We start from the raw sequence: 26323 nt of genomic DNA, 5'->3' as shown, positions 1-26323 counted from the left end.
TATGCCATTGCAAATATGTCTAGTAAAGGCATACACACAGTATGATTATATTAGATATATTGTATAGCATAACAAAATTAACTTTTCTGCACGAGAGATTTGTAGTTAGAGGCCACAAAATGTAAAATAGTACAATCATTATGGTAACAGATATAGTGCTATACAACCACCAAAACCAGACCGTTGATGAACGGAATCTGTTATAAACTGGGAAAGTAAAGACTGAAATGAATTTAATCAATAACTCATTGGCACAACATGTTGGAAATACAGAGAAACTATAACGTTCAATAATTTGATAAGAACAGTTGTATGGCCATTTTACGTATACTCACAAACAGATTTGACGGCATTTCATGTACATATAAAGAGGCCATAAAAATGTTCCTATCAACTCATGAAACGCAACACAATTGCAAGTCTCTGCTGTTCCAACATGACGTGACAAGTATTATTAATCCAATTAATTTGTTTATTGTCCCTGTTTGTGACCCCTGGTATAAAGTGGTGAACAAAGTTCATTTACTTCACGCTGCCAAGTTCAAATTATATGGGTATTCAATTCATGTATTATTAATTGTAGAGCATATAGGAGGTGCCTACTTCGTCTCATACTCACTACATTTACACATTCTCTGCTCAGGCTTTACCCGGCTAGAAAAAACATGGTCAAATATGACTTTTCGTATAGTGCCAGCTAATAACACACCATCAACAAGGATATCTTCTATAAATAATAACATAACGTATTACTTCCATTCTCCTCGGTCGATGACTATATTTCATTACGTCAGAAGTAATCACCGCCTGTATGCTCTGTACAAATGAATTGAATACTCTAATTCAGAATAATTCAGATATTGCTCTGAACATAGGGACGATGGGGTACAATATTCATGTCATACTGTAACGAGAAACAGGTGTATAATAAATAATAGTATTTCCTATTAAACTAAGTGATAAAAGAAACATGTTTTCTATTTTTTCATATGTGTCTTTAAATATGGTAGTCTGTTTTGAGATCGTGTATTACCTGTTTTGTACAGATTAGTCATCCCTTCTCAATTAATCATCCCTCTTATTTTAACTGAGTATTTGATTACTTTCGTTCTTTATATATTAATGTATCCCAGTATATACAATATACAAGAGAACTAGTCATCCTTTGGACTACTCTCGTATAAACGAAAACTCAATTTTCAAGATGTACTTACTGACAGCCATAGGTCAAAAATAAATTGTCGTTATTTAAGATGAAACAAAACATCATAAATGACAATAAATTAAGTGATTAAACCAACTTTAAGCAAAATAGTGATGATTTTATAACAAACGTACCACAATATAAAGAAAAAGAACAGTTTAACTAGCTAGATGTGTTTCTTGTGTAGTGCAAGCTTAGTATTATATTTGGACATATTATTTGCATGTAAATATTCAACTCTAAACTTTAAAAATAGACGACACACAATTGTATATATTGTTTTAGTGACCATAACCACTATGACTCTAGATCTAATATATACAGTGTAATACCGCCATCTAGAACCGTGTCATAAGGAACAAGTTGAAAGTTCATGAACCCGGAAGAAAAGAAAGCCGTCAAAACTTGGATGTATATGTAACACCAGCAAACGTATTAATGCAAATATGAATCATTCATCACTAACTGTTGTAGCAACACTTTCTCTGTTTGTTCAGTTTATTTGTGGTAAGTAGAAGCCTTTATTTGTTATATATATTTCGTTAAACACAACATTCAGAGGGTCTGTTAATCGACTTTAACTATATTACATGGAAAAATTCTTGCTTATAGGAAATATAACAATATATTTGGCATTAAAAGCAGATGATATAAAAAATCGAACCAATTTCAACACATTCGATGTGCAAGAGAAATGCACAATTTACTTTTGGGAAGAATCATAGTCCAAGTAGAAATGCATTAGTTGAAAGATAATTGACATAGTCGTTTGGCAGCCTTGGAGATATAGAAGGGCATATCCAACACAGTTGCAACTATTTTTGTTTACTGCATTTGGACGATTCTTGCAGAAATTGTTCTAAAATGTAAACTTATAACCATAATAATGTTGTGTTTAACAGTCATGGGCATTAGGATTGTATCGTGTACCAAACCCGCATTGGCAGAATCTGGGGGAAGAACATGACCATCTCTCTCTCCTAGGTCTTTCCTTACACTGTGAGGTACCTTGATACAATTGTCGTCTCTCGGTGTGAAACGTCCCCATAAGGTTTCAACTCAGCTGTCCCAAAACATTTGAGATTAATGGTTTGACCAAATTTGACATTTAGATATCCCTAGTTACCTACATATTTCCGGAAATATTCCCACCAGTTTTCAACCCAAACTCCGGAGTATAGGAATTACAGTATTTTGAGCAAACTTCCATACTTGTTGACATAATTTGCATATCACTGATATCATGTCATTAATAATCTTTACCCATACTACCACTAGAATATCCTCATAAACAATTTTGATTGACTGCCCAACTGCATCTGAGCTTAACATTTCGTTATTTCACTCAAAATGCACAAAGTCAATAATGCGATTTTAATTTGTAAAACAATATCCCCATTTGAGGACTTTAAGTACTGTCCCACCTAATTCAAAAGTAACTGATTTTGTGGTTTCATTTCACTTTAAGTAATTAATCGACATGTACAGACAGACGGATGGAAGGACGGACGGACGGACAAACAGAGACAGACAGACAGACAGACAGACAGACAGACAGACAGACAGACAGACAGACTCGATTTGAAATGACATGTTAAACGTTTAGTGAAATCGATTTCTGTTCGCATCATTTTATATTAATTAATTGAGTGGAGCGGTTGCATTAAGTCAAAGAAACAGACAAAGACAGACAAACAGACGGACAGACAGACAGACATTTAAACTTTTTTAAAGAGGGTTAAAATCATATAGATAACCTGTTTAGCTAAAGATAGTCTTCCCCAAGGCCCTCAGACAGATACTCAGAGGGAAATGCTACCATGCCTATAAAACTACTATTGCTCTGCTAACATCATTTGAAACACTGAACGCCAGAAATTACGTAATAATGCATTCCACTAATTGCATATAAAACATTACATTCTAGCATTGCATTTGAAGACCGTAGGTGCATGTTTTGAATATGTGAACATTTCAATCCATGTCATCTTTCCTTGAGACAAGCAGGTTCTAGACTTAAAAACAATTGTTGTTGACAGCTTATCAAAACCATTATGTGTTCATCATTCAGGTGTGATGGAACCCCAACCCCCCCCCCCCTCCACCGACCCCTACATTTTGATGTAGTTTTAATCATAAATGTAATGTATTGATTAAATACGTGTATTGTCCTTTCCGATCTAAAACATGTTGATATCAATGCTTCGGTCACTTTTCCTTTGGGGAATTTCCGAAAACAGTCTACCACTCATAATTTCGATAGCCCTGATACATATGTTTGTATTTAATACTTCTTTTGAAAGAACTACTATACCTTGAAAAAACATTAGTGACACAATTTTAAGACGAAATAGGTTCATGATCATGCGAATGATATCAAATCCACAAAAGTGAAAATGTTATTCTTTCAATTGTTTAGTATTGTTTTCCATTAAATATGTTTGAATTTGTTTATATATATTCACTTTTGAAAAGTTTCTGCATTTCTTTTACAGTATCAGGTACCTGTACAGGTACGGTTTCAAGCCCTAAACCAAATGGCGAGATTATTTATGCCATTGAGGACACAGATGTAACCCTTCACAGCAACTATGAAGTAAATGACTGTACAAATGATGAGTATTATAGACAATGGACTATCATAAATGAGAGTGGTAATTTTATAGTAGTTCAGATATCAAACAGTGCTACTTACTGGGGCCCTGGACTTGAATCACAGTTTTCTTTGGTTGATGACGACAACTTAATTGTAAGACTATCTGCATCAGGAGATGGTGAAACCTTTGAGTTTACATTAAGGGGTATTGTCAGTGGTGTACCTATACAAGGGACTTCCACTGGTACAGCTACATTGGAAATTGCAAGTAAGTACTTTAAACGAACTCCAAATAGTTATGATTTGAATACGATGTTTCAATAAGTCGGGGTAGTAAAATGTCCCCGTACACATATGTTATATCAAAGACAAGTAATAAACATACTTCATACTTGTCTGTGGTTATATCATGTTGCAATTTGTTCTCAGACGGATAAGGGAACACACAGAATTTCCTGGTGGAAGGATCGCTCGGGAAAAATGTCTGTTACGTCTGTTGTATATTACCCCTGTATATACACAGTGTAGGTACAAAAATGTACCGAGAGTATATAAATTCTAATACAGATATTATGAATTGGTATTTATGTCAGAATCAGATATGTTAACAAATTAACCTAAATCAAATATGTAGGTATTATACGTCATTATATTTTTACCCCAAAACGTCTCCTTTTCATCAGATTCAAACTGAATGCCTTCCGTAAGGGTAGACTTGCAATTTCACGATTTATGAAAGAAATTTAACTCTACATCTGTGATTTTTTTTTCAAGTCCCAATGAAAGTTGTCAAAAATGTTGTTGAAATGCCCGCTTCCTATTCTCAACACAGGTAAACTTGCCATCCTCGACTTCACTCGGCTCTCGTGATCGCCTACATACCCGGAATATGTACACCCGTTTCCACGGCAAATAATAAAATTCACACCGTACCCGCATAACATTTGCCATTATGCTTCAGAAAGTTTACATACTAAGCACTGTAACAGTTTAACAACTTTAATACAGTGAACTGATACGGTATTATTGCCCAAATTCGTCCCTGGGTAAAGTGACTGTATACATTCCTGTTTCAACCGAGATTGAAAGTCGCACCATCTGCTCCAAATCCTATAAGTTTCTGTTTCCAACTTTCATCAACTTTGTCACATATAGTTTTTGTCGCACTAACACAACCATCGGCATGTGAGTGTTGAACGTCCTTCTGTCCCACTAAATTCACCACAAGTTTACAAGTCGGTTTGTCTACTCGTCGCATGTAGACTATTTCACACGCCGGCATATATAGGCATAGCTCTATAAGTCTGAGTGTTGCCGTCAATCAAAATATATATTTAGCTTCATTTCTGATTCGTCCAGCAATCGTTCCGATCAACGCTGAGCATTTGTGAGTGTTATCATAGGTTGGATTTAATACCGACGCGCGCCATTTTGCTGAGCAGTAGCAATAACTCGGAAATAGTGAAAATAACTGTTCTTTTTTGGCTATCAGATAGGCAATATTTATCTTTATTTTCATTTCTGCTATTTTATTATCACCATTTAATTACTAATTTTACCGAAGGCTTTCACCAAGGGACTGGACACCACTGGTTTCGCTAAATATGTATCTTTGAATTCGCTCGAATGTGTGTCACCACAACTGAGTGTTCCATTAAAGTTTGTTTATCGACACCATATACTCCGTAAATACTGCCAACTGTTAAGTACTTGCTGTCTTCACTGGTATTAATGTTGATCCACTCAAATTGTTCACGCCATCGTGCCAATTGTACATCTTTAGATTTTCCAGACTGTGATGAATGATTTTTTCAAGCCATCACATTTGAAACGTCACCTGTCGCCTGTTGTCTTGTTGCGATTAGCGGGTTGTTCGTCATTTCCATCACTCGTACCTGTCGTTTACTCATACGGTGACTCTCCGCTGTGTAGGTACTCGGTCAAACTGTCATGATTTGTGGAGAGACGATGAATTAAAATCTTTAAAATTACCAATGCCAGGGGCAAATGGGAATAGCCAATGAAAAAACAGAAAGGGGCAAAATGTGTCAAAATCGAAGGCTTGAGGACATAGTACAACAACAAACCTATCGAATTTGAGTACATGAATGGTCGTTCATTGTTATCTAAAGGAAGTGTCAATCAAAACTAATTAAACGTCAGCAACATGTCTGTCTTCATAAGTTTTGATACATTGGAGTCAGAGTATGTCAGTTAGGATATTTCGTCTACACTGTGACGTATAAATTACTTGCAAATTTGACCTTCAAAGTTGCCGGTAAATTTGAAATTTCACCGTTTATATACCAGTACATTTAGAATGTCACCTGCTGAATACCCATATGTATAGAAATCATCGGCATTGGAACATTTTTACCGGAAACTTTCTAGGCTGCTCGGACACGGGAGTATTAAATGGTGAAAACTAAATGTTCAAGTTTAAAATACTGAAGATATAGTATGAAGTTATTTAGACGAATTCTCCAGCATGATTGCCTGCAATTCGCAAATGCGATCTTATGGCCAACGACAACATGTTATAATGTGAAGCTTTTATAGAAAGTTGGAGCACAGATATCACGGTAGGAGTTTTTAAGGCCGAGAAAAAAAAAGAATTGTTTCTGTCATCACTTTAATACCCGCTGCAATCTTTTCTTCTTCTCGTGTTTGTCCAGCCAATGCAGACTGCAGATCAAAGGGAAAACACAAAATAACCCTCCCACATCAATTGCTCCTTCAATGAAGACAACTGCAGAACTAATCATGAAAAAAATCGCGTCATCACACCACTTTAGACAAAGTTTTCTGAAGAACGTTCCTCCCGCCATAGAGGGAAATTGAGTAACCCAGCCCAAACTTGGAAGGGAGATAAAATGTCGTCATTGCAGGTTTCTTACAACCAGTTTACAACAATGATTTCATTCTTAGGAATGTGGTTCTTCGATTCCTCAATCGACCATCAATCCTACCCTCCTACCCATCACTAACTTGTCGCCTCTCATTTACCAACCCTTCCGCAATAAATTTAATACACGTTGAATCCGCACTTTTAATAACATTAGTTTTTTCGCCACTTATTTTAATGCTTGTTGACTGAATTTTCCTTAGGAGTGATGATTTTTTTCTTCTACAATGGAAGGGAAGACCCTCCTTTATGTCTATGTCATGTACCAAGATTTATGCACTTTCATTACATGTTTTAATGAAATTCATTACCGTACCGGAAAATTTTATTACATCTGTCGTTCACATAAATTGTTATAAAGTTCGGCATTTATCACAATTGTCTATTTTATTATAAGAAACTTTTTTATTACTTGCATCAGGAATGTCGTTTTTGTTTGTTTTGTTTTTACAAATATCGGCAATTATTACAAATGTCGGTTCTTTACAGTTCCTCCATCAATAACTCGCCATCCGTCAAATAAGTCAACAAATGAAGGGACATCATCTGCAACATTATCCTGTCAGGCTGATGGTAATCCAACACCTACTTTCACCTGGACAAAGGATGGTAGTGACTTGCAATCTAACTCAAAGTATACTCTAACTGGTGGATCACTAGTTATACATAACATTGTAAGGGATGATGATGGTCAATACAGATGTGTGTCTGATAATGGTTATGGTACAGCAGCAACATCTAACCCTGCTACACTTACTGTGAATTGTGAGTACCTACAAAAATCCTTATTTTCCTCTCAGTGAATGACAGGTCTAACGTGTTGGACAAATTAATCATATGTGTATGCTATACTACTAATGTAATGTGTTCGCTAAAGCTTATATTACGATCCAATTTCCAATATATCGTTTTTCTGAATGGTGATTTTAAACAAAATTAGTTTGGCTTGGCTAAAACTCAAGCAGGCTTACGTACTGGAGACACAGAGACCGGTATCAACCTCATAATTTCGTAAGAAGTCGAAAATAATGTCATTATGTTATGATCTATTGGTATTGTCAGTACTTTATTTAGCGTCATGTCAATCATATAATCCAATTGGACTATGATGGCATTATTGAGGTGAAATGGTTAACGCAGGGTGAGAATCAGGTGGAGAGCGGAGTTCTGTACCGGAGTTCAGTCTTGTGCTGACTCTAGAATAAACTCTTGTGGTGTCTACGAGCGAGAGAAAGAGTAAGTGAACTACCGTGTGGTGACTAAATCCTGACTAAGGATGTCGCTGTCATAGAAAGACAGGCTGAGCGAAGAAGTCATGTTACAAAGATTGACAGACTTCAGAAAGTAACATCGGTGGAAGAACCCCGGCTTTGGTCTGATAACTGTACCAGCAGGAAGTTGGAAAAATTGGCGGTCTCTACTGACGACTCTATAATATTTTACAAGTACTAGAAGACTATTATGATGGCGGACCTCATTCTGACGACCATTTTGCCTAAGGAAACGTCAACGACATCGTGGTTCAGTGTCAGTATAGTCTCAACAACTTACAACGTACGCTGGTACTGCCAAAGGAACCAAGACTGTTTTGCATGACAGATTGAACGCGTGAGATGATGGTTGTTCTTTCATCGATTTAAGAAGAGGTGCAGTTTTTTAGCTGTCAGAAGGATGGCGTGCGCGTATTCATTTTAAACAATGCTGTAATTTTGTATAGAATCTCTGCAAAATGTTTGCAAACTCTTAATGAACGCATGATCGATGACATATTCTAAACTGAAATTATTCTTGACTATTTGTACATCTTCCACTTGTTATATTTGATTTGGTCGATGTCTTATAGCGAGTTGAGAATGTCCAGTTATTCGCAAATAATCTGTGGACATTTGAATAGTTTTACTTCAGAATCTCATTTTATAGTTTTCGAATTTATAGTTATTTTTTCAGCTATTTACTTGGATCGTATTATATCAAACACAATGTTCATGTTTAAACAAAATAACACACAAACAGAAAGAGTTGATCGTAGCAGTGACTTCTGGTAACTTCATCAGAAAACACAATTCAGTGAATATTAGGAGGAACATTCAACAAACTGAGGAAGACCATAGCTCGGTTTCGAACCGCATAAAAGGGTGACAACTGCAATATTATAAATATTCACTCAAACATTATGTTATCAGATCCTCCAGGTGAACCAACCTGTACCCGGTCTCCATCTCCACATTCTGGGACACCTTCCTATTATCTTATTAACACTGGTGTAACCCTAACATGTCAAGCTACTGATGGTAAACCCACAGCTACAGTACAGTGGTATAAAAATGAGGAATCAAGTCCATTGTCATCAACACAATCAGTCAATGGTAATACTATTGAAAGAACATATGACTTCTCAGTTGGTAAGAGTGACAACACAGCAACATACACATGTAAAGCCACCAATACTGGTCTACCTAATCCATTGGAATGTGAACTAACATTGACTGTCTATTGTAAGTAATGAATCTGTTATGGTTTATATTTTACTGTGCGTACGATAATTGCATTGACCTTTACTGTGTCAAAACATAACAACGATAAATATACTTTAAATGTAATGTGTACATGTTTATACTAATTTTGTCAACACAACAAGTCATTGTCATAGTGCAAGCACATGTATACTTTATTGTTAATGTTATCTTTGGTCAAATAGTTTCCTCTCTCTGAATACCTACTTTAAATCAATGCAACCCCCCCCCCCCTCCCCAGTTAATTTTAACCCAATATATACATAATTGGACAGTGATTTGTTACAGCCGAATATATTTTACAATTTTCATTTAGGTAAAAAAAAAAGCCGCAATTTTTTTTTAACATTATTTTTTTTTATAGAAATAACATTACAGATCGTACTGTAAAGTAGACAGAGGTTGGCTATTGGGTAGTGGGAGTCAGAAAAATAACATAATGCTATTCTAATCTGAAGCCATAGATACTGGAATGTTACAAAGTTGCAATTAATGCAAACTAACTAAACACAGTATAAACTAAATATTAAAAACAAAACAAACAGATAAGTAATTAAATACAAAATTTATAATTAATGGATATATGTTTTAGAGAATCACGAAATGATAATCTAGGTGGTTGTTATCTGATGCCAGGTAGAAGACGCTTTTAAAAAATTGTACCCATGTAAGGTATAACAAATTTGCCTATAGACGTATTTACCTTAGGTAGGAGATTCCACTTAAACCTCAACTTAGTACTATAATCATGAAATGATGCAGTGCAATAATATGTAAGACGGTGAGATAACCTGTTCTTATTAAGGAATATATGAAAATGCAAAGTTGAAGATTTTATAATTTGAATATATCAAGAATCTGAAGCTCACTAAATAAACCGTTGAAATGTGCAGAGATAAAAGTAATAATTAATTGTTTTACTAATTAGGCGTTATATGGTGAATGGGGTTGCTATGAATACCATCTAATTTACATGCGTTTGTAATTTTCTGCATGTAATTAAACAGCCCTATTAATTTAATTTTATTCCATCCTACTACTCTTTATTTCTGAGACTGTAACAATGCCTATATATTTATTAGTCTGACATTATTACATTGTACATGAGTACTATACCAGTACTGTAATGTAACCAAACTTCACACATACTGTTGTTTATTGTATATTACATATTGTTTATTTCGTGTCATTGTTTGTGTTATTGGACCAAACAGTATAATTGAAAGAATGTAATGATCATTGTATTTGTTAATGAAATATTTTTTTGAATTAAATCTTTCAGTTCCCCCCACCTCTGTAACCATCAGTGGACCATCCTCTGATATAAAAGAGGACCAGACACTGACATTGACTTGTACAACAAGAAGTAGTAATCCAACAGCCGAGATATCTTGGTATAAGAATGGTAGTCCATGGAGTAGTGGTAATGGTGAGAGTACAAATACTGTACAGGATTCTAATGGTGAACATAATGGGAAAGAAAGGACACAGGAGTTGGATATCATTCTAAAACCAAGTCACAATGGAGCACGGTACCAATGTAAAGCAAGGAATAGTTATTACAGTACAAATGAAGTACAGTCTGGCATCAAAGAGCTCACAGTATATTGTAAGTAGAATATAAATGAAGTACAATCTATCAACCAGGAGATCATAGTGCACTGTTGGTAGAATATCAAGTAGAGTCTGTCATCGAGAACATAGTGAATCGTACGTTGACTACATCTGTATGAAACAATGTGTCAAGGACAGCAATAATTACTAAATGTAATGCAGAGTCAATTGTAAACATGACATTGTCAATTTATAAAGAAAATGAAACGATTTAAATGATTTATTTGATTGCAAAAACAATTACTTGTCAAGATATAATTGTCTGAAATGAATGCATTCGTTGTGTTCTCGAATTAATTATGGAATGCAGAATCATGAAACCATAATTTTTCCATAATGGTGATAATTGTTTGCTGCTTCTTTTTAGTCAAACCATCGTCTGTGACACTCACTGGGTACACAAACTCTGTTATGAGTTACAATACCTTGATATTAGGCTGTGAAACAGAAAGAAGTAATCTGCTTGCCTGCCATGCATACATACATACATACATACATACATACATACATACATACATACATACATACATACATACAAATATTTATAGAACACATCCATAATAATGTACACCATTGCTAAATGAGGATTATGAATGTAAATGCATATAATGTAACATTGTGCAATCTAATTGTAACGATTCTGTTAATGACTTTAAAAAATATAAATTATCTGTTAGTTCTTGCATATTTCCATTTGACACGGAGTTTTTCTTTAAATTATTAACAAATACAGTTAACATGGAATACACTGACATTGAAGCTATGTACGTGTTGCTCAGCTGTCATCCAGCTTTACGATTATCGTGATACCTCTGTACATTACGCTAGATGAAAACCTAGGCAACACTGGATAATATAATAACCTGTTAACTTAGCGATGTTGTGGGCGACCAACAACAATCACACAACAATCAATACATTTAAAGTACTTTTAGTTCGGTGAACATCTGATAATATGGTGAAATGTCAAGAGTAATCTTTATTTCAGATACACCATATGTTGTAAACGCAACTGAAAATTCACGATCAGCTGCAAACGAAGGTGATCCAGCATTACTGATCTGTGAAGTTAACTGTAATCCTGCAGCAACGTTTAAATGGTACAAAGATGGAAACGAGGTTGTCGATAGGAAACTATCTACAATTGAAACAAAAAAATGGACGGTCTCTATAAGTAAATTGCTAATACCCTTCACGGAAAGAAGTGATCACGGGGAATATACATGTCAGGCTGTAAATGAAATAGGAAATGTTAATTTCTCCATTATGCTAGAGGCAAAAAGTAAGTAATGAAGATTTGATACTTATAACTGGACAACAAACGTTTGATTCTAATTAGCTCATAGTATGTATAATACTGTTATAGCAATGCATAGTAAGGGTTGAAAAAACATCGTAACTTGAGTTTATTTTCATGCCTGTACATCATATTTATTTCGACACATGACATTGGGCTATTAGCTATATTTATTATCCATCTATTTAACATTGAAGATGTGCATACAACATTTATTTATCTGTTTATGACACTATATGTCAACCATACTATTAGCTATCCCTCTTTGAACAATTAATATTGAGACATCCGATCATCGTAGTTTTGAAGTGGATCTCTCATTTCAGCCCTACATACATTATGGTCCCGCGTACCAATATGCATACCCACCACTTTATGATATCAAATTTAGATGCATGTGTAGAGTGCTTACATTGTATTATGTACGCGTGCATTAAAATGTGACTGCAATCCATAACATCCTGTAATCTAGGTCCATGAACAACATAATAATTTAGTTAAGTAAATATGTATGATATCAAAATAACGCGATCATTAAGCAGGATTGTATGTGTTTATTACAGGCAAACCTGAAGCCCCAGTGGGTATAGAATTACTATCAAGGAGCTATGACAGTTTGACAATCGAAATCATTCCTGGTTTCCACGGAGGTGAACCCGATAACATAGTGTATTATGTAGAGTATTCTGAATCAACACAGTCAGACTGGCAACCATGGCCTTCAAATGGACAAGGAAGTAGAGAGAGACAATTGACAGTTACAGGTCTGATGGAGAACACCTTGTATGTCTTGAAAGCTAAAGCTGGGAATAGCCTTGGAATAGGATTTTATTCCACGGAAAATACGTTTGCAATATATGGTGAGTGTTATCTACATATGTAATCTTTAATGCATTGTATAAAGAGTAATTGTACGTACAAAATGTACACATAAACCAACTGCAATAGTTCTAGTATGTCTTGTAAATTTAGTAAAGAAGTTTGTTTTCAGGCTCATTGTTTGTAACGTCTTATGGAAGCTACAGGTGCATGATTCACATAGTATTCGATGATTTGTACACAAGTGTATACCTAATACGTTTATGACAAATAATTAAAAGTTATTGTTGTTGTTGTTGTTGTTGTTGTTGTTGTTGTTGTTGTCCGATGGATAAGTTCGTTGTCAGTTGTCATATATACGCAATGATATTAACTTTGATATGGGAGTAATTAACTTATCAATGGGAGTTGATAAACTGTTGACGATCATATCTTATTAAAGCTGTAATATGTATATATATACTTTGTATATTCATATATAGGTAAACCAGTAGTAAAATTAGATGCAACGTCTGGCATACTAAGTTGGACTCTCCATGAAAACCCCGACTTTGTGTGTATACAAGTTGAAGTATTAGTTGACACTGGTGACTGGATTGTTGAGAATGAATGTGTTGATGCTGCGATTACTGAATATACAGTTAACCATAAATCTTTGACATACAGAATTGTATATTGTACACTACGTGGTATATGTGAGCAGACTCAATTTTACGCAACGTCGGGTAAGTATACATATATGCTTAGTGAAGTTAAAGGGCTAACCTATAGCTATCGGTCAGGTCAATGCTAAATGAATTGTGGTTGTTTTATAAATTAGTTTTTTGAGTTTGCTATAAATGAAAGAAACTCGCCGTAAAGTAATTTATATTTTGTTATAAGATTATAAATGAAGGAAAGAAAAGTGACACAATTCCTACACGTGTCACCTTTCTTTCCTAATTTCTAACAAATTGTAAATTACATCAAAAGTCAATGAGACAATGAATATTATTTGTATTTTTTTGAACTTAATGTTGATCATACACTTTCAGAAATAAAAAAACCTTATGTAAATAGATAAGAAAATATTCACGTTCTTGTTTTGGTAAATTAACTAATGGGAGAGTCATGTTTTAATATTGGAATCATCAACACCATGTAGTGAATAGTGTGTGACATTCAAATATCTTTCATTTCAGAAGAAGTTAAGAACGGGAAATCATCAAATACTGGTTTATTAGCTGGCACAATAACTACAGTGATCGTTGTGATTGCAGTCGTTGTTTTATTGGTAATATTATTAAAGTGTCGACACAATACAAAGCAACGTGGTGAAGGTAAGCACTCGACATTTAGTGTATTATTGTATTCATGTCTGTCTGTCTGCCTGTCTGTCTGTCTGTCTGTCTATTTGCGTTGACATCTCAATAACTACTGCATCGATTATTATGAACCATACTACACATCTTCTATATGCTGACATGAAATTAATTCATTAAAACAGTAAGCTATATCAACAAACTTTATAGGACATATGTTTTTTGTTATGGAGAAGTGTATGTCATGATGTGTCCTTTAAAGCTTTAAAGCTTGTTTATTAGTTTATAATCGTAATAGTTATTTTCATTATTTGCATAAGGAATTATTTTTCGATAATTTGGCAATGTTATCTTTATACAAGCTACAAATTTCATACAGTTTCGTATAATTAATTTTCCAGTTCAGAGTACATCACGTATAATACCTATATCTAAGAATATATGGTTTGTCCTTACGGGATGCATTCAATTTATTGTTTATAAAATAAAATGCTAACGTGAGTACTAGTTCATAAGGTATGACTACGTCATGCACAGATATAGGCAGCAAAGAACCATGTATCATTAGTAAACATCATGATTAAAAGCACTGGTTCACAGCAGCCTGTGAGTATGTCAGAGTATCTTTTGTTACTTCAGGGTGCTTAAAGATGTTTGTGCACACGGCTCTTAAAGTACTGAAAACCATTGTCAATGATCACTCCAACTACACTGTTCAAGCTATTGCACCTCAAAGATACTACATACAGTGACATAGGCTATAACATGGACGTGATATTGTAATTAAAAGTGATTAAGACATGATCAAGAATTGAAGTGATATTGTCGGCCTTTTTAGATGTTGCACTGTCACATGTTGTGATGTTGCCCTATGACGTCAATGACTAGGATCATTAGCATAATTCATTTGACTGGTATAATGGTTTGGGATAATTTCTTTAATATTAAAAGCGCATAATTGAACATGTGTTGGAGTATAATAAACTAGTTTGATATAACATTGTTAAAGAATTTAAGCAAAATGTATCCATGGACACAATACAAAGTATACACAAATTCATTGTCTTTATCATTTAGAAGAATATTCTGAGATGCAAGCTATAGCAAGCTAAATACGTATAATAGTTGTGTACTCAGACTTTCACTGACAAAACTAATCATGGCCTTCATCTACCCATGATGTCAACACAGTTGACACAGCCAGCATGGTCAATGTGTACACAGAGTACCACGCATTTTAACAATATTTTGTATTCTTTGTTTTCAGATACTGAGTTGACAGGCGTTGAACTGGAGGCAAAACCATATGAAGTCATAAGGCCAAAAGATCTCAAAGGTAAGTATAGAACTTCCTCCTTTTCATTAAAAGAATCATTCTTGAAGAATATTGTGTAGTGCTTTACATAACAATACTAGACGATCATATTTTCTTGGGAATAACTTGTGCAACTTTGTTATAGATATGTTTTCTTGCACTGTATTTTACTTCGTTTTTTTTACACAGATGACGATATCGAAGTGCAATACGAGGACATATCTAAAGAACACAAGAAGAGTCAATTGAGATCTGAAAAAGTGGATTTAAAAGTAAGCCCACTTAAGTTCATTCTGATTAAAATCCAATGTTGATGTCGTCTAATCGTTCGATGTTATTTTACCTCGGTATTTTTGTTTCACATGACCTTCGTGATACATGTTTACGTTTTCTTCTTAATGGCGTCGCGGAATAGTCCTTTACATGTAATAACCCAATGATTCAATCCCTGTTTGTGGCCTGATAGACATGATGATACTGTTAAGTTAAAGAAATAAAATATTAAAATAATGTATAATTACAATAATGTCATCGAACTTTCTTGCATGTAGCTGCAAGCAAAGACATCTGATTCATTCAAAATGTGTGTGTAATGCGATTATTACATAGCTGCTAATAATTCTTGTCTATATGCCAGGTATTAAGCGATGAAACTTCCTACGCTGACCTATCAACCACAAGGGCAGAGGGAATGTATATGAAACTTGGAGAAAAGGTACTTGAATTCCCAAGGAATAATTTGAAAGTAGACAGTATCATATATAATGGAATGTTCCATCGCATAGCCAAAGGAAAGGCATTAAACATTGGCGGGAAAGAGGGTATCATCAAAGTTGCTATAAAGATGTCAAGGGGTGAGTAAAAACTATCCTTTATAATATCATGATAGTTGCGAATTGTGTCAATATCGGGGAATAGACAAAAGGTCTTGGTCGGTAGTGCCCGCAAATTGATGGTAACAGTTGTCCATTACTGATAATATTCATAAGCACTATGCAATGATATTTATGAATTTTAACGTGTACATTCAACTGACGAGGTTACTCTCACACTGTAGATGACAACATTGGTAATAATGAAGGGGACATTCTGAATGAAATCGAGTTACTTAAATCGATGTCAGGTCACCAAAATATAATCAATCTCCTTGGATGTTGTACAAAGACGGGTAAGTGCTGTTTAAACAAAACATACATGTAGCAAGGGAACATTTTAGTACGTACGTTGCATTCGAGATTAAATAATTGTATATGTCTGTAACTTTCCTTCAGATACCGTGATGTTGTCATTTTGAGAATATCTAACATTCGATTCTTACAATATATCTTATCATTCACAATACTGGAAAAGATGAAGGGGACGATGGTCCCTCCGTTATATCTATGGAAGTATTAACCGTGACCATATATAGTACGTCTTAATTCTGTGGTCATAAACAGTGATATCTGTCGCAGAGTGAACGAACAGTACACAAGTTTAATTCTCGTTCGTTTGCGTCAACATTAAAATAGGCAACATGGTTAATCGCTTGCACTTTACAATTCACATGCAGTATGATACTTTAATTGATACTTCCAGCGCATGTATATGACTAATTAGTTGACAAATTGAAAATGATAAAATAGGAACCTTATATAAGTTAAAACTGTCAATGTTTTATCTGCTCCTATGAACGTTTAAAACAGGACGACATGATATCATAATCTTGTTTTCACTTTTAACTTTCCATAGCTCCACATTATCTCATCATGCCATATTTCACTTTGGGAAACCTCAAGGTATTCATGAAAGATAATCGGCAATTTGTTCGTGGTGATCCTGGTGGTATTTCTTCAAGACAACTGATGTCATTTGCATGTGACGTTGCGAAGGGAATGGAATACTTGTCGGACAACAACGTACGTATTTAATGAGAATTTACCTTTGTGATTATATTTGTTTAGAACATTTCATGCACTGGCGATATAATTAATATTTTAAAAGATATAGTCACCATTATTTACAAAAAATTACTGTTGAAAGGGGATAAATTCACTCTATTGACAATCTATGAATCTCTTTTCGATATGTCAAATAGAATTACCGATCAACGTATTTTAGGGAATTACACTCAGCAAGAGGTACACACGAAATCACTGTATAGGGACACGACCAGAATAAAACTTCAAGATGATTTATTAGCTGACACCGGCTGGATAACCACTTCAATACAGATCTCGGGAGATTTAAAATCCACCCAACAAGTCCCAAGCTACCATCCATCTCTCCACCCATATCTCTCTATATCTAGTTACAATAATTATCCTATCTTATAGCCCACAAAAGGGGCGTTTCTCGATATGCAAAGCATATTAAAATCACAACACAATTCTTATTCTAAATCTGCATCCGGCGTCAAGAGACGTTTCAAACATCCGATGTCTCTAGAGTTGAAAGCTCATCCAATGGTTCCCTTTGTTTCAAGCCCAGCACTCTTAAACTTGAACTTGACATTATCACTAACAAAAGCTTATAATAACATCACCGGAGATTAGGTTTTAGGCACTTATTGTTCTCGCTACTAATAGCTTTTTCCATTGTTTCGTTCAATTGTATTCTTTTGTTATTCACGTGTCTTTGTGCTTGATTGGAATGTACTCTTTTGTAGTTATAATTGTGTGTTGGTTTTGCTAAAGTGCTTGGCCAAAAGACAATAGGAGCCATTATATCGATACGTTTGGCCATAGCTCGTTCAATCTTTTTCTTGTTCAAGACTGTAAATATACTTTCATGTCAAAATCGTTACATTCTAGTTTTAAAATTGTAAATATATCTTCATATCAAAATTGTATGTAACATTACATATTAGGGATTATATTGCAATCTATATGCAAATAACTTGCATATTTTCCACATTATTTCTGATTGTTCTTTCTGTCAGGTTGTACATAGATATTTGGCGGCGGAACATGTGATGGTAGAAAATTCGTTGACCTGTAAGATCTCTCAGTTTGGTTATGCCAGTACTGCTGTTGATGTGGCGAGGTTATATGAGAAAATGCAGGTATGTAGATATACTTATCTAGCTGATGAAGAAGTGACAGTTTTCACACATTTGTAAGGTCAAGTATTAGTCATGTCCTATCTCAATTTGTGCAAATCTATATTTAGTGTCATTAGCACGACAGAATGACAATTAGTTTACAATCATCGGGGGGAATACTTCGTTCAACTTTGCCTGTCATTCATTTGATGAAAAGAGACACATGTATAGTTAATGTTGTCACGTAGCCATTTCGAATGAATTGAGGTTTGCAGAATTAAAGCTTTCTATACTTGCCTGAGTTGTATGTGTGAATATATAAGTATGATTTAGAATGTTTATAAAACACAACAGTCGACCAAGGCAGATCGAAAGTTCAGTACTAACACTTTGAACTGTTTGTGTGTTATAACCTTTGTAAATCATTTGATCTACCAAGCTGATGAACATTTTGGTCATATATGAGTATACCTCCATGCATTATGGGTATATAGAACAGAAGTATGAACAAAATTTGACAGAGATTCATAATTGAAGGTGAAATACGGTGCATATCTGTTTCCCATATTAAAAGGATAAAACACCAAATGGATGGATGGCACCAGAGTCAATTCTGAAGAAGGAATTCTCGACATGCAGTGATGTGTGGTCTTTTGCAGTAGTGGTATGGGAGATAGTTAGTTTGGGTATGTATTCCACGTGGTTTTCTTTCTTTTTTATTTAGAACTGCATCATTCTGACACCAAAATATGTATATAATGATGACCTTGTGACATCTGTTAATGTACCTTTTGGGAATTAAATCACAATAAGCTACGCTTTTGGGAAAAATATGAAACAACAACAACAACAACAAATATACAAGGCCATGGTACTGATGGGTGACCCAGTGTCACTTGCATGTGCCTACAGATACACGGAAATATGATATAAGGAGTAACAGTAAGATTGATAGAAAGAGAGATATACTCATATTGTTGTGATATCAAACAAAGATCAGTATATTTCACATGGTAATGTTAAAAAATAAAGTGATACATGACTTCGTTTAATCTTTCAGGCTTAACACCCTTTGAAGGCATTGGACAGGCATCTATAGCAAGTAAAATCAAGAAAGGCTCCACACTTCCCCGACAAAATCAGTGTGGACCCGAACTGTGAGTATACTGTGTCTTTTACACAAAGTACTTAGAGTACATTCTGTATTTTTAATTGCGTTACATTCCCAAACATTATACAAACAGTTTACATGTATAATCTAATGTTTTGTCACCAGAAACGACATGATGGTTTCCTGTTGGAACCGGAAACCCGAACATCGCCCTACATTTCATGCTTTGGTTGACATCGTCAAAGGATTTGTAAATGGTGGAAAGGTATGTTCTGAAAACACCACTTCACGATATATATATATATATATATATATATATATATATATATATATATATATATATATATATATATATATATATATATATATATATACTAATTCAGTGTAAGAGGTAAGTCATAAACTGAAGGAAAAGCGCTCAATACTGAGAAGTAGAGCTGTATTACACAAAATACACAAGTTATGGTACGGAGCCGTTACTCAGAGTTTCACGCTTGAATGCGATCTTCGGACGACTAAATTTTAACGGAAATTCAAGTGATTGAATTCGAACTCGCAGAAGAACTGGTACCCGGATGTGATGCGCGTTGAGGTTTGACATGGTGGAATGAAAGAATGTATTTGTTTTCATGGCGGCACTTTGAAATCAGTTCTGATCGTTTATTAAGGAGTCCTGATTTATTTGCACTGATGATAAACATCTTCTCTGTAAGACACAGGTTGCACCTTTTTGTTGCATTAGAGTAGGCGGCTGCATGGGCAATGATAGCCCAGTTGATGGAATACTGGTGGCCCGACTCCTTTATTTTCCAGACACACTTTGAAAGTTCAGTACAATTTCCATATTTGTTATTGGCGAATGAACACTTGTGGTTGCCGTAACGCGTTTTGAAGCTGTTTTCTGTTGAGCCAATGTAGGATTTAGTATCTCTGTTGTTTATTTTGACCTGGGCCCTGTAGACGATATTATCTGATCGGCATTTCCCATCAAGCGGGCAAGTTGATTTATCACGACAGTTGCATGTCCCTATGGGAGCTTCATTTCCGCGTTTAAGGATCATAGTATTGTGAGCTTTGATGATGGAAGCCATGTTATTCATACAACTGTAGCTCACTTTCACATTCCCCTTGTTGAAAATTTTATGTAACTTGTGCTCCTTAGGGAAGTGACGGCCAAGAAGTTGGAGAAAAATTCTCCCGATGTTATTGCTTACGTTTTAATTTAATTTATTTTATTACGTTTTAATCTGGTTTAATCCCCCATACAGTCAAAACGTAAGCAATAACATCGGGAGAATTTTCAAAGTGCCGCCATGAAAACAAATACATTCTTTCATTCCACCATGTCAAACCTCAACGCGCATCACATCCGTGTACCAGTTCTTCTGCGAGTTCGAATTCAATCACTTGAATTTCCGTTAAAATTAAGTCGTCCGAAGATCGCATTCAAGCGTGAAACTCTGAGTAACGGCTCCGTACCATAACTTGTGTATTTTGTATATATATATATATATATATATATATATATATATATATATATATATATATATAAGAAAGAGTTCCAGTACTACCAAAACTATTGCGCCCTGCCACTGCGGTATAAAGCACTGTCTTAGGAGATTGATACTCACTGATGTATATATATATATATATATATATATATACATATATATATATATATATATATATATATATATATATATATATATATATATATATATATATATATATATATAGTATATTCAGTACATCAACATCTCCTGACGAGTGATTTACTCACGAAACAGGCTTGTAGAGACGAAAAAACCCGACTTGATTTTCTTCTACCCTCAACATATACTCCGCTCTGCGTGCAGACGTATCGAGCACTGTACTACGGACAAATCTTACCACTGACTTCCTAACCTGCTCCAAGCTCACACTTTAGAGCACTCTTCGATAACCCGCAATGGAGAAATTCAACATCGACTACTCACCAAAGAATATACCTCTCCCTTCACACAACGATTACCTACTTCGCCTCATCGAAAAGACCGAACAGTTCCTACGAAGAATGCGTTGGAAAGCTTTCTTCTTCCTCAACCCCAGCGCATCCTCTTCAACCACAAATACATACGGCTTCAAGTCTACAAAGAACCCCCCTCCAATCGACGAGATCAAGGAATTTGAAGACGACATACTAAGGGTGATCCAATCAACAAAGTTCTAGCAACTAAACAACCCGCTCCTGAAAATGCTTGCAGACGACACCAAACGCATCAAAGACGAAACCAGCCTTATAATCACCGCCGACAAGACGACAGACTACTACAAACTTAAACCAAAAACATACAACGACCTCCTAAAACAAAACGTCACAAAATCCTACAAACACGCACAACCCAACACCACACAAGCAATCCATACAGAAAACAAAAAGATCGCAACGAAACTACACATCGATGACAGAGTAGATACTACAGCATACAAAGAAGCATTCATCACACTCAAAGACCACAAACCGAATTTCAGCAACAAACCTACCTGCCGGCTTATCAACCCCACAAAATCCGAGATAGGCAAAATCAGTAAACAAATACTCGACCGAATCAACACCAAAATTCTAAATTCGACAAAGTTCAACCAATGGAAGAATACAGCATCAGTAATCGAATGGTTCAAAGCCATCGAAAACAAACAAGCCCACAACTTCATCAGCTTCGATGTTGTAGAATGCTACCCATCAATCAGCCAAGACCTCCTCAACAGAGCACTCACATTTGCCTCAGACTACGACAACATCACAGCCGATCGACGAACGTAACATCATCCTCCATGCCAACACAACATTCGACGTTACAATGGGCAGTTATGATGGTGCCGAAGCATGCGAGCTGGTAGGAAGCTTCCTCCTCTCCCAACTACAAGGCCCTGATATCAACATAGGGCTATACATAGATGACGGATTAGCCGTTTCGACACATCACCAAGAGACACAGAAAACATCAAGAAAAACATATGCCGCATTTTCCACCTCAACGGACTACGCATAACAATAGAAGTCAACAAACAGATAATCAACTTTTTAGATGTCACCCTCAACTTGAGCAACGATACGTACCGGCCCTACACAAAGCCCGACACCATCCTGCAATATGTACACCGAGATAGCAACCACCCACAAACCACGACTAAGAGCATACCCACTGGTATTAACAAACGCCTATCATTACACTCTTCGAACAAAGCATCTTTCGACCAAGACGCACCTCCATACCAAAAAGCACTCAACGAGAGCGGATACAAATACACACTACACTACGAGCCGACCACGACCTCTAGACGAAGAAACAGACAACGGAAAGACATATTATGGTACAACCCCCCATTCAGCAAAAATGTTAGCACCAACATCGGACACAGATTCCTCAGCCTTGTAGACAAACACTTCAACAAAGATCATAAACTCAGAAAAATCTTCAACCGCAACACCGTTAAAATCAGTTACAGCTGCATGAATAACATCAAGGACGTCATCAACAACCACAACAAACGCATCCTTATTTCACACGAACGCACCAACACCACCGTAAACAGCACCAATGCCAATAAAACATGCAACTGTCGGCAAAAGAAAACATGCCCGCTCAACAAAAACTGCCTACAGAAATCCGTAATCTACCAAGCAGCCGTCACACGCAAGGACAACGATATTACAGAAACATACATCGGGCTCACAGAAAACGAGTTTAAGACAAGGTACAGAAACCACACAGCATCATTCCGACACACTAAACATAGGAACTCTACGGAACTCAGCAAACATATCTGGACCCTCAAGGATAAAAACATCGACCACTCCATTTCCTGGCGACCATTTTCATCCCACCCAACCTACAATAGCGCAAGCAAGAAGTGCAATTTATGCCTCAAAGAAAAGTTCTTTATTATCTGCCGACCCGAACTATCCACATTAAATAAACGAAATGAACTTGTATACTTGATTTTCTTCTACCCTCAACATATATATATATATATATATATATATATATATATATATATATATATATATATATATATATATATATATATATATATATATATATATATTATCAGACGAGATATGACATGTTCACTACAAATACCAATAATTGAACATATATATACATTTCAATTTAACTTTTTACAAACATATAGCCTAATATTAATGTCACCACAGAATTATGTTACAAAATGATGTTTCAAGAGTACAACGAATAAAATATTTGAAAATGAATAAAATAGCTGTCATTTAACGAGACGGTCATAGATTAGCAGTATTGGTTTCGTATGTTTGTGTGGACATGATCGCATGCAAAGTATTTCTATCAAAACATGGCTAGTCTAGGTATTGTATTCTTGATACATGCATCAATGTCGTGATCACACACTATCGTTGGTATAAGTTGAAATACTCGGGAATATATAACTTGTATGTTTTAATTTCTTACATAATCATCAAGAGCATTATCTGTGTGTTACAGTCTAATACTACATTTAACAATCCCTCTCTGTTCCAGGAACACATCGATATACAGCGAATAGTGGAATCTGAGTATGCATCAGTAATCTAACCGAATGGTCACATGCATTTGTCATGAACGCCAGCATCGTTGAGGTTGATATTTGTTCAGCACTGCATGATATTTTATATCACACCCGTTGAATTTCCATGTTCATTCAAAATTCTTCGGATGTGTTGATTGACATTTTGCATGAATTTTACGCTTCTCTGTACAGATTTATACCTTCATACACGGAGTATATGTTTTTATTTTCAATATTCCATTAAATCAATTATGAATTAAGTCGTAATGCTTCACTAGCTATAACTATTTGTTTTATTCAATCTGAATCAGACGACATATAACATGTTCACTGCAAACTGTCAGACACCAATAATTGAAAATATCAAATGTTAATAGTGTCACATTAATATTAATGTTAATGATCTTGGCGTTATACAACTATCCAACCAAACATCTGTTGATGCACTTGGAAGGAGTTCAGGGATGTGAAGCAAAATACATCTTGGGTAATGATAAAAGTGATCATATCACGTATATACTTCGTCTTCTAAGCTTGATTTGTTTCCCCTTTCTTACAGAAGGGAATTGATTGATGTCAAGTTTATTGTAAATAGTTTGAATGGTAAATATGATGTCACCATAGACAATTATAGTTTTGTAGGCAAAATTATCTCAATGAACGTTCCTTATTTTAAAATATTTTACTTTTTACAGAATTTATTCTAGTTGGAACAATTTGTCCTTTGATATTTCACTTGTCATTACAACAAACATTTGACAAACATGATACTCAGATTACAAACCATTTCCATGAGCTACTACACGTGATCATGAAAGTCCCTGTACCTGGATGTCATTTTGTCATTAGTAGTTATTTATTTATTTATTTATTTATTTATTTATTTATTTATTTATTTATTTATCTAACTTTGACATAAATCAGTCAGTCCACACAGGTGATGAGCATCTATAAATGTGGACCCCAAAACAAATATACATAGAAGTAAAAGACAACCAGTAATACAATACAAATTAAACAACATTATACAACAATAAATTGTATTACTAATTAGTACAGAAACAAGCTGAAACTGTTGATCGCAGTTGTATATGGACCAATAGTCAATCGGATTTATTGTACCACAGTATGTGTAAAGATGCACAAGTACATTTACCAACTAGTGATTCAATACAATATTATGAGTAAGTCAATAAAAGTTACAAAAAAATTCGAAAAAAAAATTCAACATGCAGTTATTGCAGTTATTAACCAACGTGTGCAGAATGACATTTCGTAATCTTGAGATAATCTGTCTAGTTAGGAGTAATACAGCTTAGTTTGAGTAAGGGGGTTATGGAAGCCTGAATGCAAAATATATATTTTATTCTATTTTAGAATCTGGGTTCGACCACTCAGTGCTGTTTACTACGTGTCCTTTAGAATGAATACACGAAATATAGTTTTAGACACAGCTTGTTGGAAATAGAAATGTTTATACTAGTAGCATTAGGTATAGGGTATTTTTCATCCAATTCTTTACTGTAGAAATATTGTTGTAACTTTGTTAAAAATAAAGTTAGTAACTTCATATTTTCAGTGTGTCTCCCTTTAACATTCATCGCAACATTGAAAACATTAAAGTATAGTTTGTTTACATTATGATGACATATGACACCTTTGTATATTATTATATCATATTGTTCACGTTGGAGAAGGCAATTTCGATATTAAAAAATTACAGTTGTCATGACAAATAAATATGTCGAAATTTCTCGACAAATATTTGAAATTTTGATCCAAATGCTTGCTATTATTTGACAAAAAGGCTATCTATCTATCTATCTATCTATCTATCTATCTATCTATCTATCTATCTATCTATCTATCGTTACCTAAGCTTGGAAACTGTCTCCTTTGAATTTGCGGGAAGGGGGGGGGGGAATCTACATGGGCAATATCAGTTTGTTTTCTGACTCTAACAAAAATACTGTCAACAATTATACATCAAGCCGGGCAATGTTTGATGTAAGGTTGAACTGAAGACAGGTACACTTTTAGTGATCTGGCAGCTACCACAC

At 35.0% G+C, this 26323-nt stretch overlaps 1 protein-coding gene across 1 annotated transcript; it reads left to right on the top strand.

Annotated features, from left to right (window-relative positions):
- The first annotated feature begins 1631 nt into the window (after positions 1-1631).
- LOC144439913 (fibroblast growth factor receptor 2-like) lies at positions 1632-25957 on the top strand. Its single transcript, XM_078129145.1, has 19 exons — positions 1632-1711; positions 3700-4068; positions 7195-7470; positions 8889-9200; positions 10501-10827; positions 11821-12114; positions 12693-12989; positions 13431-13673; positions 14130-14267; positions 15517-15585; positions 15754-15836; positions 16202-16418; positions 16622-16732; positions 17296-17462; positions 18485-18607; positions 19161-19272; positions 19647-19743; positions 19863-19962; positions 24236-25957. Exons 1-19 carry the CDS (start codon positions 1651-1653, stop codon positions 24287-24289), a joined length of 3450 nt encoding a protein of 1149 aa, XP_077985271.1. The 5' UTR covers positions 1632-1650; the 3' UTR covers positions 24290-25957.
- Positions 25958-26323: the final 366 nt, after the last annotated feature.

This window comes from Glandiceps talaboti, chromosome 9, assembly GCF_964340395.1.
Source record: "Glandiceps talaboti chromosome 9, keGlaTala1.1, whole genome shotgun sequence".
Classification (NCBI taxonomy): domain Eukaryota; kingdom Metazoa; phylum Hemichordata; class Enteropneusta; family Spengelidae; genus Glandiceps; species Glandiceps talaboti.
The sequence above is the reverse complement of the archived record's forward strand: the minus strand, read 5'-3'. Positions and strand labels throughout refer to the sequence as shown.